Source organism: Lepidothrix coronata, unplaced genomic scaffold (assembly GCF_001604755.1).
Source record: "Lepidothrix coronata isolate B3197 unplaced genomic scaffold, Lepidothrix_coronata-1.0 Scaffold76, whole genome shotgun sequence".
Classification (NCBI taxonomy): domain Eukaryota; kingdom Metazoa; phylum Chordata; class Aves; order Passeriformes; family Pipridae; genus Lepidothrix; species Lepidothrix coronata.
Genome location: NW_016690256.1, coordinates 4,205,293 through 4,223,029, shown reverse-complemented (window position 1 = coordinate 4,223,029; position 17,737 = coordinate 4,205,293). Strand labels below are relative to the sequence as shown.

General features: G+C 38.4%; 1 protein-coding gene across 1 annotated transcript in view; it reads right to left on the bottom strand.

Moving 5' to 3' along the window:
• Window positions 1-334: 334 nt before the first annotated feature.
• Window positions 335-17,737, bottom strand: part of EED (embryonic ectoderm development) — a 17,676-nt gene continuing 273 nt past the window's right edge. The window contains exons 2-12 of the mRNA XM_017819728.1: window positions 14,668-14,820; window positions 9,180-9,272; window positions 8,219-8,284; window positions 7,369-7,494; window positions 7,169-7,250; window positions 5,488-5,579; window positions 4,461-4,594; window positions 3,255-3,360; window positions 2,284-2,442; window positions 1,770-1,843; window positions 335-663 (exon numbers count right to left, since the gene is read on the bottom strand). Of these exons, the coding sequence (XP_017675217.1) occupies window positions 537-663; window positions 1,770-1,843; window positions 2,284-2,442; window positions 3,255-3,360; window positions 4,461-4,594; window positions 5,488-5,579; window positions 7,169-7,250; window positions 7,369-7,494; window positions 8,219-8,284; window positions 9,180-9,272; window positions 14,668-14,820 (1,212 nt within the window). The 3' untranslated portion in view covers window positions 335-536. The remainder of the gene's footprint in view (window positions 664-1,769; window positions 1,844-2,283; window positions 2,443-3,254; window positions 3,361-4,460; window positions 4,595-5,487; window positions 5,580-7,168; window positions 7,251-7,368; window positions 7,495-8,218; window positions 8,285-9,179; window positions 9,273-14,667; window positions 14,821-17,737) is intronic.

The following is a 17,737-nucleotide window of genomic DNA, read 5'->3' as shown; positions in this document are numbered from 1 at the left end:
AAATGGTGAAAAGCTCATCCTAATTTGAGATTATTAAAATTTAAATCAATTTCAATCTGCAACTATCTTAAGGAATGAGTTAAAAATATTTTTAGAAATGATTAATACATTTATTTATACTATACTCTTCAGTGTAGCATTTCCTTTGTGAGGTCTCTGCGTAATAGCTTCATTAGGTTTTCAGTTAAAAAAGGCACAAATACAGCTGCAAGCATAAATAAACCAAATTACTAGCAAGTTGTCATACGTTTATGTGATAGCTGTACGTAAAGAAATTTCATAGGCCATAAGAGAAAACTCATTGTGGGAAATAATTAAAATGGACAATTCAGAAAACTTTACAAAAATACTTCTTTTTATTAAAAGCAGCAATTTCAAGCAGAACAATACACAGAATGTAAACATCACTAAGTTCAGCTCCAGCCTGCTGAACCTTCGAGAAAGTCTACACTAAATGCATCTACTGTACTAGCAAGTTAACAGACTATATTATAATTTGAAAATATATTTTCTACTATGAATTAAGAAAAAGTAATTTATCGTAATCTGTCCCAGCGCCAGATACTGGCATCATCACACACAGCTATAAGGATACTGCTATCCCTGCTAAAACTGGTCTGTCGAATGGCAGCAACACATTTAGGATGAGTAAGAGTCGTGCACCTATAAATAAAAGAAAATTATTCAGCTGCAATGTTAAATCTGCACTTGCTACATTATGGAGCACTGTTTCACCAATCCCTTATTTATGTGATCTAGGAGGAATTGAAGGGCAGCAAGGTTATGGCCTGCACAGTGTATTTTGTATTCCAAATGTAGACTTGGGAAAGCAGTAGTTTAACTGTTCATCCACTGTTGTTACTTATCCACCCAATTTTCACTCAAGAAAAGATTGAAAGCTTATAGAATCACATTATTTAGGACTTCATAATCAATGTTATTTCCCAGCAGTTAGGAATAAAATATTTTAATTGGGTGATTAAAGACTGCAGCATTTTCAGGAACTTCATTCATTAATGTGTACATGCACATATTTACATGGATTATATATAAATATATATAAGTATGTATAATATATAGGGTATATAAAAATATAATGCATATAGTATTTTTATATATAGCATATATCCACTTTATACACAGTGGGTTTTGGGAGTAGGTTTGGTTTGGAGGGGTTTTTTGTTTCAGTTTTTTTTTTTTTCGCATTTGTATGTTTAGCCACATACATATCTATCTATATGCATCTTCCTGTCTATCTATCTATATGTATACACATGTATATATATTTAAAATACATGCTGTAAAATTGCCTGGCCATGCAACTGAGGAACTGGAAAGCCACACTGTTTGCTCCACACTGTGCTCATTACTCTGTCCTTTCTGTCCTGTCCACACTCTCATTACTCTAGTCCTCTCACCTATCTTGCCTTTGTCATGTGCTACAGCCACCCAGCACATCTTCTCTTAATTGCTTTGCAAGACTTCCACCCAATTAGTTTGTAAGCCCTGTGAGAAATCAACTCTCTTCTACTATATCTACACATGTACCCAGCACAATATGAATGGGGCCTCTTGCCACTTCTATAATGTAAATTATAAATCAGTGAAATATGATAAAAGTTAACGTTCAGGGGCTCATGTTTATTTACCTACTAGATATAATGGAACATAACTAGTATTAAACTAGTACTGAAGAATTTCTATAGTTATCGGTAAAGGAAAAAGTAAAGTAACCCAACTCCCCATCTTAACAAAAATAAAGTACTCACTTAGCTTTATGAGGATCCTCTATTTCTAAATCCCAAACATAAAGTTTGCCAACCTGATTGCCCAGAGCAAGCATCTTTAAAAGAAAGCAGAGGATAAAGGAATTTTAAAATACTTTCTCAAAGAATGAAATCAGAATTTTATAAAGGCTCTAGAGCTAATAATTTGTGCAAGAATGTTTAAACATGAATGACTTAATGAGTTTGTTGGAGGAGTTAGAAAGGCTATAAAATCTGCCTCCCCTCTTACATTTTATCAACCCCTGCAGATAGGGGAGGAATGTAACAGTAACCATACCTTTAGTGGAAAATAAGTTTTTATTTGGTGGAATTTTTTTCTATCAGGCAGAACCCAGAATGAAAAAACCTGGAGCTCCTCCACCTTCATAGAGTGGAGGAGTAAACCATTCTGTTTCTTAAGTATCACATGAACCAAGACTTTTCCTATGCCCATAAACATGGAATCAGTGAAAAACTACACACCTTCAAACACAGAAAAGTCAAAGCTGACACATACCTTTTGCCAGAAATCCATTGAAAATCTCATGTACCATATGTCACACTGGCTGTAATCAAATCTCCCAAGAATGGTCACATTGGACTCACTGGGCTTGATTTTATCTATATCGTCTTCCATCTTGCCAGGCTTCCAGCAAACAATGGCATTTTCACAAGACTGGAGTAAAACAATGAAAAAAAAAGTCACCTATATTTACAATTTATACTGCACAATCAGTCTAATTATAACTCTAAGCAAACACTTCATCTCACAGCTTCCCCAATGACATTACAAAACGTACAACCAAAAATCTCACCTCTGTCCTTAGATCACAGCCACATCACCAACAATACATCACTGTCCTTCGCTGGGAACCTGAAACCCTCACAGCTTTGCCAGGCAACAGGACTGTTGGAGCCCTCCCTCACCCACTTCAGAGGAAGTCAACCAGATGTGCTTAGACACAGTTTCATAAGCAGCTTAAACTCATCTTGATTTAGGGATTGTTTACCCGATCCCTTTGACTAAAAGGACTGTGCACTCACCAATTTCTGGCATCAAGGCAGTTGGACTGCCTGGTTTAACATCTGCAAGCCACTGTTACTAGTGGACACAGCACATTAGTCGAAGTTACTCCATTTATGGTAACCCTCATCTCACCCTTTAGCAGTAAGGATCCCTAATCAGCATCTGTAGATTCTCTTTCTATAGGTTCCATGCAGACTATGGTTAGCTAGTAACCCTGTACCTGCTAAACCTAGTACCCTGCTAAAGAGCAGAGGTACAACTGTAGTAATAATTTTACTTTTTAAGTGTAAGCTGCTTATCCACACATCCTGACAGCTGACAAAATTCACAATACACTCCACAAAATCATTTGACACAGGACAGTAATTTAATCTGACTCAAATGCTAGTAAAACTTCTATTGTTTAGGATCCTCAAAACAAACAAATAAATGTAATGTAGCTGAAAAAGCTGCAACATTACCTTGGAAAGAATTAGATCTCCCAACCACCGTACACAGTCAACATAGTTTCTATGTATGTCTCTCGTAGAAAAGTCAGGAAAGTGAATTTTCTGGGAAATAAAAGGCCTATAGAGAAAATTGCCAAGTGAGGTTCAGAGAAATACAGAAGCAAAAGTTTAATTTTTAATAGCTGGTTTTAACATATCTCGATGTTAAAAGAATAAGCCCATCTTTTCTAAGTTTTATAACAAAGTAGATTTCATATGCTGATTTTTTCTTTTTAATACTAGGAACAGTCCCTGTTCTCATCCTCATTGCTAAAGAAATAACTAGTTTCCCATGTACAAGACTGTGCAGAGACAGTGTTGAGCAAAACCACTCCTTCAGATGCTGAATACAGCTCCTGTCACCAAATACTTCAAGAATTAAGGCTCAGTTTTCTTGATGCTGCTTCTGCAACATCTGAATTGTTAAATAGAAATGCACACTATTTAAAAAAAAATAATCATTTTTAAAAAAGCACGCTAAAAAAAGCATCATTTAATATTTGGTAACATTACCAAAAAAAGCGAGAGTATTTTCACAGCTAGTCTCATTGCTGAACATGTTCACTGTGTTTTAGACTCTTCAATTCTCTCAATGGTTTAACTGGAAGTTAAGATTAAAAAGTTGAGGAACTTCATAAAGGAGGATTTATCTATCATGTATCTAATTGCTATGTTTACTTGATAATTTACTTGATAATTTACTCATATCTGAGGTCAAATCAGAGAATGATGAAAATGAAGGTTATTACTATGTAAAACTGTCCCCACCCCAAAGTCGAATAACATACAATAATTAACTACTCCATAAAAAACTATTTGCCACATTTAATTACATAGATTTGATTCCCTTATAGAAATTTTAAGATGATGAAAAAGGCATTGACAACTTGAAACACATGAATTACAAGCCTAAAGATAATAATTCTAGACATTTCCTAGTCGAGCAAATAAGAAATAATTAAAGTATTTAAAAATAAAAGTCTCAGAATCTGAATTTAGTAAAATTTCACTGAAGCAAACATCAATAAGACACATACTCTAGAGAGATTTAGAACCCAGCACAATATCTAGGTCACACACTATTCCCAAGAACTCTCAATTTGGAAAGGAATTAACCTGGACCATTGATAGGAGTATTTATGTTTTGCAAAGACAACCAAGAAGATGAAGACTACGTACCTGTTGGTTTTATTTGGGTTGTACTCATAAGATTCTTTGATAGCATTAATCATTCTCTTGGAATTAATTCTCCAGAGTTTTAGAGAGTGATCCATCCCACAGGACATGATTTTTTCACCAAGAAGATCATAATCCTACATATATAAAATAATTTTGAGCACCCCCAGCCTACACTGTATTATATAAAGTCAGATTTTATGCCACCATTACCATCAAAACAGCATTTTCTGTGTAGAGAATGCAATAAAACTGCATATTTCAAACAGAAAAAAACTAAGAATGTAATCCAGCTCACTGCAAAGCAGCACAGCTTCCTGATAATTACATTTACTCTCTCTCAAGAAAGAGAGGCATATTCAACAGTAGTGACAGACAATGAATCTACAGCTAGTTCTCCTCTCTCAGTAGAATCCATAGAAGAAACTTTGGTAGAATTCCAGGGCTACAACATAGGTGAATAATAAATACATACAGTGTCAGGTTTCCTAAAGATGCACTCCTCACCCTTCAGATCACACAACAGGAATGGAAACAGTTCTTAAGAGCAGTCTGTTAAAAGTTAACTCATCTAGTTGATATTTGCTAGGTATCAGTGGCTGCGAACAGCCACTGAAAAACAGTTTAACTGAAATAACTTCTTTCCTTCACTACCATGTCTCTCAAGGTTTATTTGCTTATGCTGCTTTGACTTGGTAAGTTCTCAAGAACTTCAAAAGTGGGACCGTAATTAAAAGTTTTTACTCTTTCTAGCCCCACTGAGCTCTATTTTGTTTACTTCAAGGCTGCACTGTGAGAAAACTAGCTACTGAAAGACACAGAAAGTGAACACCTGTCCTGTCTGCAAGAGGTGGCCAGGTCAATCAAAACACCTTAGATTTAAACGTGTCTATCCCCTTAAAAAAGTATTTATGCACTTCCAATTGGGGTTTTTTAAGTAGTTAAAATATCAAAAGAGTGCACAAGAGGACAAAAAGTTGCTTACTACCCTTTGTAAATCTAAATCACTGCCCCACAGTCTTCCACTTACTGCACTTAACACCTCATCCCTGTGCCCTTCTACTCCTCCAAATATTGCAACCAGCGTGTCTGTCTGGATGTTCCACAGTCTCAATGCGTGATCTATAAACAACAAATAAAATTACATGCTGCTTTTTATATGTACATTTGAATAATATATTTCAGCTTAACCACTTTCAATAACAGGTGTTCATGTAAACATCAGAAAAGCACTTAATTCCTCTTCACTTGTTAGAAGCAACAGAACTGCATTAACTAAAATTGCCATTACAACTCAACTACTGTTAAGAGTAATTCTGCAATTGAGAAAATGTGCCCACCCCCTCCCCTAGGTACAGCTTCTAGCAAAAATACACTTGGACCTTTAGACCACCCAAAAAACAAAGGAACAACTGATCTTGGATAAATACGCTTTTATTCAGTTTTCACTTTAAAATAGTTTTATGTACCAAAAAATGCTAGAATTCCTTTCAGCCATTCTAACATCAACATCTGATTTTCCTTTTTTTTAATCTTTAAAGTGTTATTATTTATCAACCACAGACCGTAAGGAGGGGAAAAACTGTTTATATAGACAATACGTATTCCAAAGTCAATCAGACTAATCTACTTGTTTAAAGAAAGTTTTTACAATTTCTAATTAAAAACCTCTACTGTATTTCACATTTGGAAATGGGAACCTCTAGTGTATTTCCATTTTGGATTCCATAAGTATACTGCACTGAACTACAGCAACACCCACAGTTCCAGAAGGGACACAGAAGGCCACACAGTCCCAAATATTTTCCTCTTTTTCTATTAACCTCTCAGCCAAGCAGTTTTAAGACTTCAAGTACTCTCCTGCCTCATGCCTTCTCCGTGATAGTACCTGGTCCAGAGACTGCACATTAAAAATAGTAGTACTATGGCCAATGTCAAAATATTACTAAAAAGAGAACCCAAAAACACACAGAACTCAAGAAACTGAATGTTTACAGACTCACAGCACCAACTTGACAGTTCCAAGCATCAGAGAAGGTCCCACCTCCTGTTCTCACGTAGCCTCATCAGTAATTCCAAATACACTAAAGTCAAAAGTCCCCTTATGTGAGCGTTTCCAGCTCGAGCATTCCTAGCATATCCTATTCCTCCAAGGATAGCTCTTGTGGAGATCATTCCCTTACTTAACAAAAATGTCAAGATTAGGAAGTTGTGACTGTTAAAACTTTCTGGACAAGCCCCTAAGACACTATACCAAAAACTCCCTTCACTAATAAGCTTTTTACACAAAGTCCAACTAAAGCTCCCAAGCAAGAGAGAATCCAAGTTTTTCCGCGTGCACCCGGTGGTGTCTTGCTGTCTGCAACCTTAAGTCTTCCCCACTAGATGGCAACGTGATTCAGCAACTCGGAAAAATTTAATTCAACTGTTAGAAAGTAAAGAGGGGAACCCAAGGCTCATGATTCTTCTTTCCTAAAAAGCAGCATTGTTCTCAATGCCGTTGCAACACAGGTGAAGTTACAGTTATTGCAGGCCATGGATTTAATGATTACAAGATATACAGCCATAAGAGAGCATGATTTGCTCTCGACTTCCAAGGTGAACTTGTTCAGTGACATTCATAAAAAATTTCATAGAGGTTTTGGCCTAGACCAAACTCCAATCCAAAGTATCCTGATTTATATAAAAACAAAAGAGGTTTTTCTCCTCACCTTTGCTTACAGATAAAAGAAGATTTGGATCTCTTGGATGGAATTTCAGTTCATTGATTGCATTTCCATGGCCCACGTAGTGCTGGGATAGAATTTAGAGACCAGGTTACCATCTGCCCTCATGTTTACACATACTTAGAAGACACAAGTTTCATCCCTTACTGAAACACAAGCTGTATCTCAAAGTTGTAAACACTCACCTTTATGCACTGCATTGTAATAGGATTAATTATCCTGATAATACCCCTGGACCCTGCCACAGCCAAAAGAGGATGGCTTGTATTGCTGTCATATGTCCACGCACAGGTGTAGAAATTTTCATCTGCCTACAACATCTTATGTTGAGGAATACACAACAAACAGGAGATTTATTTTTTAAACAATGTGATTTTATTTTAAGTAAACCTGTTGCTATTTTATCCAAGTGCCCAGGAGTCTCTGCTGGACCAATTAAGAAAAAGACACATTCAATTATACATCTGCAAATACCAGTAACATCACCTTTTCTACAGAGGCAAATTCCTCACTTCTGTTCCATAACATACAAGGAACACCTTCTCTGTCATGGCATCACCTTTGAACCTCTTTCTCAAAAAACATCCAAAGACTGGGAATAATGAATCAAGACTGAGTTCACAAGTTACTGACTCGTATACTGCAAGTGATCAACACATGTTATTAATGCCTCAGAGCATAAAACCTATTTCTTAGTCTTTAAACCCAGATTCAACTCATAGAGAAAAACTGAGACCACTGTAAAGCAGTAAAACATTATACAAATATTAGTGTTGGGAAGATTAAACTGATGGAGAATCAGTTTTCATGTATTTTAATACAGTATGGTCCATGAGTCTGCATTTTTAACATTTTTTCAGTAGGAGGGACTGTAGGATGTGGGAAAGAGGCAAGACTTGAACCTAACATAAGGAATGCACCACATGAGCAAAGTATTAAATCACAGACAAAACCTTTGTATGCTTTTTCCTAAAAAACCTCTTAATTTTTCATAAAGAAAAAGGAAACGTATGGGGTTTTAACTTAAAAGGATACATCAGCATCCACGTAGGACTGCAACAGACGGATTTCTCCTTGGGAATGACATTCATATAAAGTAACCTGGAGAAAAAAGCAAAAACAAAGAAGTGTGAGAGACTGCTGCTTATTTGTGATATTTCAAAAGGAAATCACATGCACCTGTGTATTGACTGCCTGATGGGGAGAGATCATGTGCCTCTATGGTTTAAATCTCATCCATTATCCATTTGTTTTCAACAGGAAGAAATGTTTCAGTAAAGCACCGCTCCAGGACTTGTCAGCTGTCCTTCCCAGATTTTAAGGTCTACTATTTGAATTCTCTTAAGATAAACTCTTGTTGGAATCAGTTATTGCAGCCATCTCCAACATGACCTGGTCTTTTAATGAGTCATTGATCCTTTGCTTAAAGTTAGTTTAGCACTTCTGGTGACTTGCCAGGTGGAACAAACCTAGAAATAAAAGGCTTGTTTATTCTCAACACTCACAAAGAATGCACTTCAGGAGTAATTTTCAAGACTGAAATGACATAGATCCTGGTTCAGAAAAAGCCTATAAACTCGCTCCTCACAGGCCATTAATTTAGCTACTGAGCTGTCTAGCATCATTGCAGGCAGTCATTGCAGACAGTTCTCATCCTGTTTTAGAGTGTACGACCTTTTCAAAACAGTAACATTTATGAAGAGTAATTTAGTTGAGAAGATACATTTATGCACCTTGCTCGCTTATCCCACATGCATATTACTAAAGGATGTTTTCTTTCATGACATAGTTAATTCCCAAATAGCTAACACATGACTTCATAAAGAAACCAAAGGATGCAACTGTCCCAGATATCAGATGCTACATATCTTAGAAATAAAGCTGTTTATATTAAGTATTCTGTATCCGCACTAAACACAGGTAACGGGATTGGTTGGAAAAAGGAGCGCATGCAGAACCACATGGAAGTGTGTATAGTGAAGAAAAGATTACTCACTCTGTTGCTGCCTACAGTGGCAAAAACAAGAGGATCACCTTCTTTGCTGTGCCAGTTAAACTGGACTCCAAATAAAGGCTGGCCATGGTCCTCCTATAGATGGAAAGTAAAATTAGAGATTAAAAAAACAACAAAACCCACAGGCATATAATTGCTGTGAAATTCAGCTATGGTGGTAAACAGTTTAATTGAGAAGTTTTCCTCCTCAAACTACTGGGTTCACATTTAGTATAATTTCAGATAGTAAACAGTTAAAAAGGATAGTTTGGTAACATCACATTTTAACTTGGCTGTCTTAAGCGAGGTTAAAGGAATATTCTGACAAACAAACCCCTTCCCTTTCTTTCCCCACCGAGCTTTTAAAAAGTAAAGGGGAAGAACTGTTGTCTCAGTTATGGCCAGAAGCTGGCAGAACTCCCAAGTTATATTTGCAGGTCTACTATTCTGTTTTGCAATTTTCAGCAAGGCAGTCTCTGCATCTAAGGTCATTTCTATACACATTTTATATCATTATAATTACTTCTACACAAGGATTTGTAACTTAACAGAGATTAATTATTAGGACAAAGAAGAATTATACTGGTATAAGGATGGAGAAGGGCCACATTTAATTATTTCATTACAGTTAGGTCTTGTAACTTCATCACAGACATGAGGAACTCTCTCCAGCATATCACAATACTGCTGCAAAGTTCATGTCTACAAAGTGTTTTCAGATCGCCTTCACAAACAGTTACCAGAGAAAAGCCAAATATTATTTTTACACAGCTCACATCAGTTTAAACAGAGAGGGAGGGGGGGAAAAAGCAGATATGTTTATGAATTGTGATGAATATGGTGGTGCTTGTTAATAATTGATAACAGTATTTTGGCCTGTCCTGACAGGATGTTTTCAGCAAGAATAATGTTCACTAAAGTGCCTCCCCACAGGGGACTGTCTGGGACAGTGCAGGCAGGAAGGAAGTGTCTCATGACGGCTGTTAAGCAGCCCTCAAATGGCAATGCTTCAGAGACAACACGAGAAGTACTGGCCCTGGCAGCTCTGGCCTATCCAAGAACCAAAGAATAAATTCAAGGAGGGGGTGTGGCTACGGAGTCTAACACCACTCAGAAAAGGAAAGGAAGTCTGGAAAAAATTTAAAATAGCATTATTTACTGAGAAAGGCAGTATCTGTTATTAACAGATGTATCTATAAGAGCTAGTAAGAGAAGGGAGAAAATCTTTCAGACATGAAGGCCTTCCTGCAATTCTTAAGAGAGTTAACTTTCAAAGCTGAATACAGATTAAAAAGAATCATTCAAAGTTTAACTCGAAGTATTAACCATCACAAATAAAGAACAAACAAATGGATTTATGTGACGAGGGATATGGGATATTAGGAAAGGGACAAGTAGCCAGGTTATTAGCCAGGACAGAAGGAAAAAACAGGTATTCAGCATCTGTAAAGCATCATAGTCAAATTAGAGATGAAGAATGAGGTAAACTGTAAGCCATAAAATTGCATACACAAGGCCATGGTTTTTTGTGTGCCATAAATCTATGAATTTTACTTTGTAGCCTCTATTTTTGAGTGTATTTAAGTCTTCTTTGAAGAAAACGGTTGAAAGATCAAATTTGGAATGCCTAAGTTTTTCCATCAATAATTGGTTGGGTTTGAATTCCTGCTTGAAAGAGTTCATACTGGTGAATACTGAGGGCTTCCGACCTATCGCATGAAGGTAACACAGGTAAAATGCATGGATTTTTACTGCTTTATTACAGACCTATTAGCAGGGGTTGCACTTGTTTTTCTGGAATAACCTTGTTCTCTGTCATGTGCCCTGGTTCTGATAAATCTAATGAAATAGGAAGAGTAAGAGCAATATGTTTTTCCCCCTCAAGATAGGAGATTATTCCAGCATAAGCTGCAAGAAGTTTCTGATTTTATATGCAGGACCCAGACTAAGTAGATCCAGGCTAAGTAGAGAGATACAACAGAGGGCTATACTGTTTCTATGTTTTTATATTTAACTACATACCTAAAGTATTTAGTAAGCTTTTTCAAGGAAAACCTATTTCCCTGGAAAAATTTCGCTGCAAGACAAATGTCTTTAATCCACTTACTTGACCCACACTACATTCCTCACACCAAATGCTACAGTGCTGCAGTCTCCAAGAGCACAAGTGTACATATTGCAGTTTTGCTGGTGTTTGATGGATGAAGAAGCCAGGCAGAGGCTCTTGCAGAAATACACTAGGCCATCATACCCGAAGAAGCTATGCTCCCATTTAAACTACCAATATCCTTACTGGTCAGAGATAGTATAGAACTATTTTGAAAATACCTGTCTGTTCTAATTTTTGTCCCAACTACTAAACAATGAAGCAGGTTTTTCAAAACATTATACTTCTAGGTGCCATACATTATGGTTACGCTCAGATACCAAGTATGTCACGCGAATCTGACACTGGTTTGTACAGACAGAAGAGTGACACAGATGCTGGTCCAAAAGTAAAACTGTGATATGCCATCTTGTCCCTACGAATAAATATGAATAAAGGGCACAAATACGAATAAAGGACACAAAATCCAAAGTACTCCAGTTCTTCATGCACCAGAGAAAGAAAGCAGGGGAGAAAACACACCTACAATTGCTAGAAAAGTAAATAAATCATCTATCAATGGTTAGCTCTGCCCTTACTCACTCAATACCAACTCGGATTCAGTCAAAGAGTAAGACCAGACCTGTTTTTAGACTGAAAGCAGTGAAGTAAATACCAAGCCAACACAAAAAATAATCACCTGCATGAATCCATTTTAATGCACTGTCACCCACACTGCCAGCAGGGAACCAACTAACCACAAGTGCATTTCCAGTTCCCAGAAGTGGAATCAAGCCATTATGGGCAGTGGTTTTAGTTACCTTTCCTTAACACATCAACAAGCTAGACAAGGCATTGGATACTTATTCCCAGGTCAGGGGACAGCGAGGAGAAGCTGAGACAACAGCAGGCTGCTTACAACCTCTAAGCCACACCTTAAGCAAAAGCAAAGAGTAGGGCAAATAATTGCCTTGTTTTAAAGGGAGCACAACAAAGCAAAACACACACGGTTTTCATTTGAAAGATCTACCATCAAAACACAAATGGATGTATGAGGATGTGCAACTGTTAGCTGTATATGCTAATTTATAAACTCTATTTCCATTCACTCCACAGAGAGCAAAGATTTTTCAGTACATCTCACAGTAACTTAGTACTGCCAAAAGAAAAAATAAAAGTCAGCTTTTTATTTCCTGTCATTTTCCAAGTTATATTTTTGTTTTCTTGATGCTTAAATTTCACCCAAAATAACTTCCAAAGTAGTGTTTAAAAGGCATATTTAGCAAGTACTCAGTTTTTCAGGCTGAATCATAACCATTTAACATTCAAAGCAGACAGTAATAGCCATATTTCTTTTTTTCCCCCAAGAAAGAAAAGTAAAAGCAAAATAAGAGGGAAAAACCAAGAGTATGAAAGTAGAAAAACACCTAATTTATACACCCCTAAAGAATATTAATTTCTATGTCTTTAAACCATGTTGATCCTTCATTAACTTCAATTCATGCATCTTACAGCATAGCTCAAAGACATATAAACTCAGGGATATATGCTGTGACATCCAAAGAGTCACCAATGTCTTTCTAAATCCACATACAGCATTCAGCCATTAGAGTTTATCTCCACAGTATCAGTAAAATTGGTATGGAAGAACAGGAAAAAGAAAAGAAGAAGGGCTTCCTCAATCACAAAGTAAAAAACCAAATTTGGCTGCTACCTGGTCTTTGTCGTAACATGCACATCTATTATTAATTTCAGTTCAAAGAGAAATAGGGAAAAAAGCTAATAAAAATATCCATTTAGTTGAAATGCTACATTTACTCCCTCACAGCTTGATGCCACTTGCACAGGAATCTGTTCCCAGGCCCTGATCCAAATTCAGAGAAGTCAGGGATTGCTTAATGTCATAGGGCGGTCTTTTGGCACACCCTACAAGTGGGGCCTGGGTTGACAGTGAGGTGAGGGAATGTTTTGTTTTCCCAGAAGACACTTGAAAAGTACTAAACCTTTCTGTCTGCAGACAGAAAACAAACATGAGTAAAAAAACTCAGAACTTGTTAAAAGTTTGGGTGCCCAAAGGCCCACCTCTGTGTTTGAAGTATGACTTGAAGCCGCAAATAGCACCATCCGTGGGGGCGACTCACTCGAATCACAGGAACTGCTGCCTACCTTGGTGAAAACAAAACGACTTCCCTTCTTCCTACACCCTGAGAGGGCTGGAGATAATTTTTATACTTCAAGAACACAATAAGATCAATTTGTTTCCCAGACACTTTTGTCAGTGTAACTTCGTATCACAGTTTCTCCCATGGCAAAGCTCATTTAGCAGTTTTCCATCATCCAAACCTCTCATCCTCTCCCACTCAGGTACCCCAGCAATTCGGTGAGGCAGCCCGAAGACAAAGTTCAGAAATGGCTACATCAGTGCAGCTCAACAGTCAAGCATGGGGGAATGACAAAAACTTCTTAAAACAATTCTGCAGAAAATACCTACTATGGAGCTAGCTGCATGCTAGCTAAATATAAAGTTTAACAAAACTCCATCTTGTTCCAGACATGATCTTTATTTAGAAATCTTATAAAAATCAAATCATAAGGCATATTTACAGCTTTTGACACATAAATATCCCACACAAGGCTGAGGAATGAGAGAAAAAGAACGTCCTGGTAGTGTAAAATAATAATGAATGAGAAAACTCATTCAGTCCACCACAGTCTGTCACCAGTGCAGAAGAAAACAGCAGTATCCTAAAACACCAGAACAGGGAGTAAAGTCCATGAATCCACTTCTCTTAAGACCATTAGGTGCTGTGTGAGCAGATAAACACTACCTCGATCAGGTGCTAACATATAATCACAACACTCACAGTAAGTTAACCAAATTGCACTATATAGCATTTGTGATAATTGCCTTGGACAGAAAATACCAGTACCTGATCTGGTAAGTGTGAGGAGAAAGCTACTCCAAAATTGTAGGCTCGTTTTGTTTGGTTGGTTTTTTCTAAAGATATTTCAAAAGGTAGAAAAATCTGTACAGGTTCTGTGCTTTGCATGGAGTTGTCACAGGTTTTGTTTTATCTGAATTTGTTTACTCCATTTCTTATATTTATCTCTAGCATCTACAGCTTCAATGAAATACATAATTACAACATCAAACATTACTTTGCAAACCTGTACAAAAATGGGGTTAATTACAGCACTACCTACTGTTTCCTATTTCTCAGTATCTTTTTTCTTCAAAAGTTCGGCTATTCCAAATAAGAGAGGTACTTCTTCCAATCAGCATGGAACATAACCGTTTACATATATTTAAAAGTATCTATCTTGACACTGTCTCACAGTCAACATTAACATTACTGCCAGCAAGTGGTACCCAGCATTCCCATGCTGAAGCTCATACATACCTACCTTTAGGCTATTTACACATTTGAAGGAATATTTGCACTTCTTTGACTTCCATTTTCCTTTCCCCCAGCTTTTTCTTCCTGGTGCATTAGGAGTGTTTGTTGGTGTATCAGGGCGTTCAGTGTTAGTACCGCTTTCAATACTAACGGCATCATCCTGAAAACATTCCAAATTATATAGAATGTCATAAAGAGATCATTAATGGCTGTATAAATTCAATTAATCTTGCAGAACTTGGCCTTTTTCCCTTTTTCTTCTCCTACGTAAGAATGGGAGACCTCCCAGCACTTGGTGTTATTTAGATCTATTGCTAATATAACAGCATTCCTCCCTAGAAACAGAACGTGAGTCACATGAGGATTAATCTAAGAGGGAGAGATGTGAACTGTGATCTAGTGAAGTTTCTTCAGAATACTGGTAGCTGCTCTTAAGAAAATGTTTAAAGATAAAGCAGCTGCTTCCCCTAGAAAACATCCTTGATCCAGATGAAATGAGCACTTCTGAAGTACTGAAGGAAGAGTTGTGTAAAAAACATGATACTTGACCACGCCAAGAACCAAGCCATTGCGAGGCTTCTGTACACCTCAGCAGCATCAGTCACAGCACAGTTCTCAGCAAGTCAGCACTGCCACCAGAAGAGGAAGTCCCACCTTCTCCTCTTGCTCTTTCACACAGATACTTGCTTCCACTAGAAGCTAAGTTCTGATCAGCTGATCAGCTAACTAATCCAACTGGCCCTCCAATCCTTAGCAGCCAGAGCTAAGATAAAAATGGAGAAAACTGAAATACAAAAAAAAAAAGGATACCCAAAACAACCCATCCAGCTGCTAAGCAATTTTAGCTCAGCTTTGGACAATTAACAGAAACTACAATTTCATGTGCAGTCTCACTGTAGGACACCACTTTAAAAAGACCTTTCCCTGCATTGCCCACAACAGCACACTTCACTCACATCATAAGTGCCAACCCTGTGCTTCCATAGGAGTACGTTCAGCTCGTCAAAAATCAACTTTTCGGGGTTTTTTTCTGGCAAGGTAGTCTGTCCACTTTCTGTTAGAGTAGTGGGGGGAAAAAAGTTCGTCCCGAAGCCATGTAATTTCTAAAGCTGAACTAAGGGGAACAGAGGCAGACAACAGCCTGTCACTGGAGGAGATTAAGTATAACATGAAGCTGCATTAGGAATACAGAATGAGCTCAACTATAAACATTAAAACACCAATTCCCAACAAACATTTATTCTTTGTCCCAGTTTCATGTCTGTATCATCAAACACCTGTAGAGGTATGTTGGTCTTTGTTTGACCGAGGACTCTGAAAATCAGGGTATCATGAGGAACAAAAGGAAGAATAATGCCACACAAGTCTGTAAGTGTACTGGCCAAATCTGGAGTCATTCCCTTCACGTTGCACCCCTAAAAGAGCCAACCTTTCCCTAAAATGTGCAACCAAGTTTAACAATTTTTACACTTTTCAGTTTCTTCTCTGTGATCTTTAAAATTTTCAGACTTTGCCAAATTGTCATCTCCCAAGCACACTGCTAGCCACAATTTTAATACTTGACAACACTGAATTATCTCTGGACTAGCCAGATATTGTCACTGTAAGAACACCAGGTACCCAGTGTGGCGCAACTACACCAGGTATCTGCAAGTACCACATAAAGGACAAACATGCACAGATACCTACGGAACAAAACACACCCTTTCTTTACCTTTTCCAAATCAACACTTCATGTTGTTATTATGTCAACTTTTGTTGTGCTTGTAATTTGTTGTTGCGTTGCTTATTATGTCAACTTTTAAACAGAATCCCCCATCTTTCAGGAGTAGTAACAATACTTCAGGAGTTCAGTAACAAGGTCTTGAAAAGGGAATCCCTTCACCATTGAGACAACCCACATCAGAGAATCATATAATCATAGAACTGTTTGGGGTGGAAGGGACCTTAAAGATCATGTAGTTCTAATCTCCAGCTGTGGGGAGGGAGATCTTCCACTACGCCAGGTTCCTCAGAGCCCCATCTATCCTGGGCTTGAACACCTCCAGGGATGGGGCATCCACAACTCCTTTGAGCAATGTGTTCTGTGGTCACTGATAGCCTAAAACTTGACACCAAAGCAAACCTGAATGTGTGTCACCAAATTACACTTGGATTCACAAATGCTGCTGAGCAACAGAAAAACAAAACCAGCAGCATTGGTGTGAAGCATCTTGAACCTGCTTGTCACCTCACAAGCAGCATTTCCACAGCCTGTGGAGGATGTGGTCCAGACACCTCATTTGCTGGGTAAGTGCTCTAACCAGAAAAAAAAACCCACACTGCATAAAACCAACAGGCAAATAACACCCTGCACACCAGTACCTACATAAAGAGACTGCTCAGTACCTTAAACTAAGTTTACTTTTCAGGTATAAAGTTATTCTATATCAAACACATTACCTTTGCTCTGAACACTAGAATTTTACCTAAGTTAGAGATTACAGTCCCCATCGCCTGCTGCCTTCTCCTGCTGACAGGAGTTTATGAGCACCATCTCCTACTCCTCATTAGCCCAAGGGCTGCACAACATAAACTTGTGCCGCGTGTTACTTCACAACGTGACAGTGAAGACACACGATGTAAAATTGCAGGAACGATGGAAAATTCTGCTGTTTTGCAGCAAAAATAAAGAAAAAAAATAAAAAAATGAATAAAGCCTGACGTTTTGTAGCAGAGTTCGCGACAGAGCCCGCTCACAGTTCGGGCCTCAAAGCCTTCCTCACCCACGTGAGGCACAGCGAGTGTCTCTCCCCCCCAACTCTCCCCGCTCTCTTCCAGTGGGGCCTCCCTCGCGGGGCGGCCCCCGAGTCGAGCCGGGGCGGGCGGGAGATACGCTGACACCCCGCTCTCCCTGTGCGCCTTGTTCCCTCTCCCGCCAAGGACCGCCCCAGAGGGTCCTGCCGGGCGATGTCCCCTCAGGTGGGGACGGGGGGGGACGGAGGCGGCCCCCTCCCCTCAGCGCTCCCGCGCGCCCGCCCCCGCCGCGAGGCCCCGCGCCCGCCGCGCCCCCCAGGTCCTCCCGGACCCCCCCGATC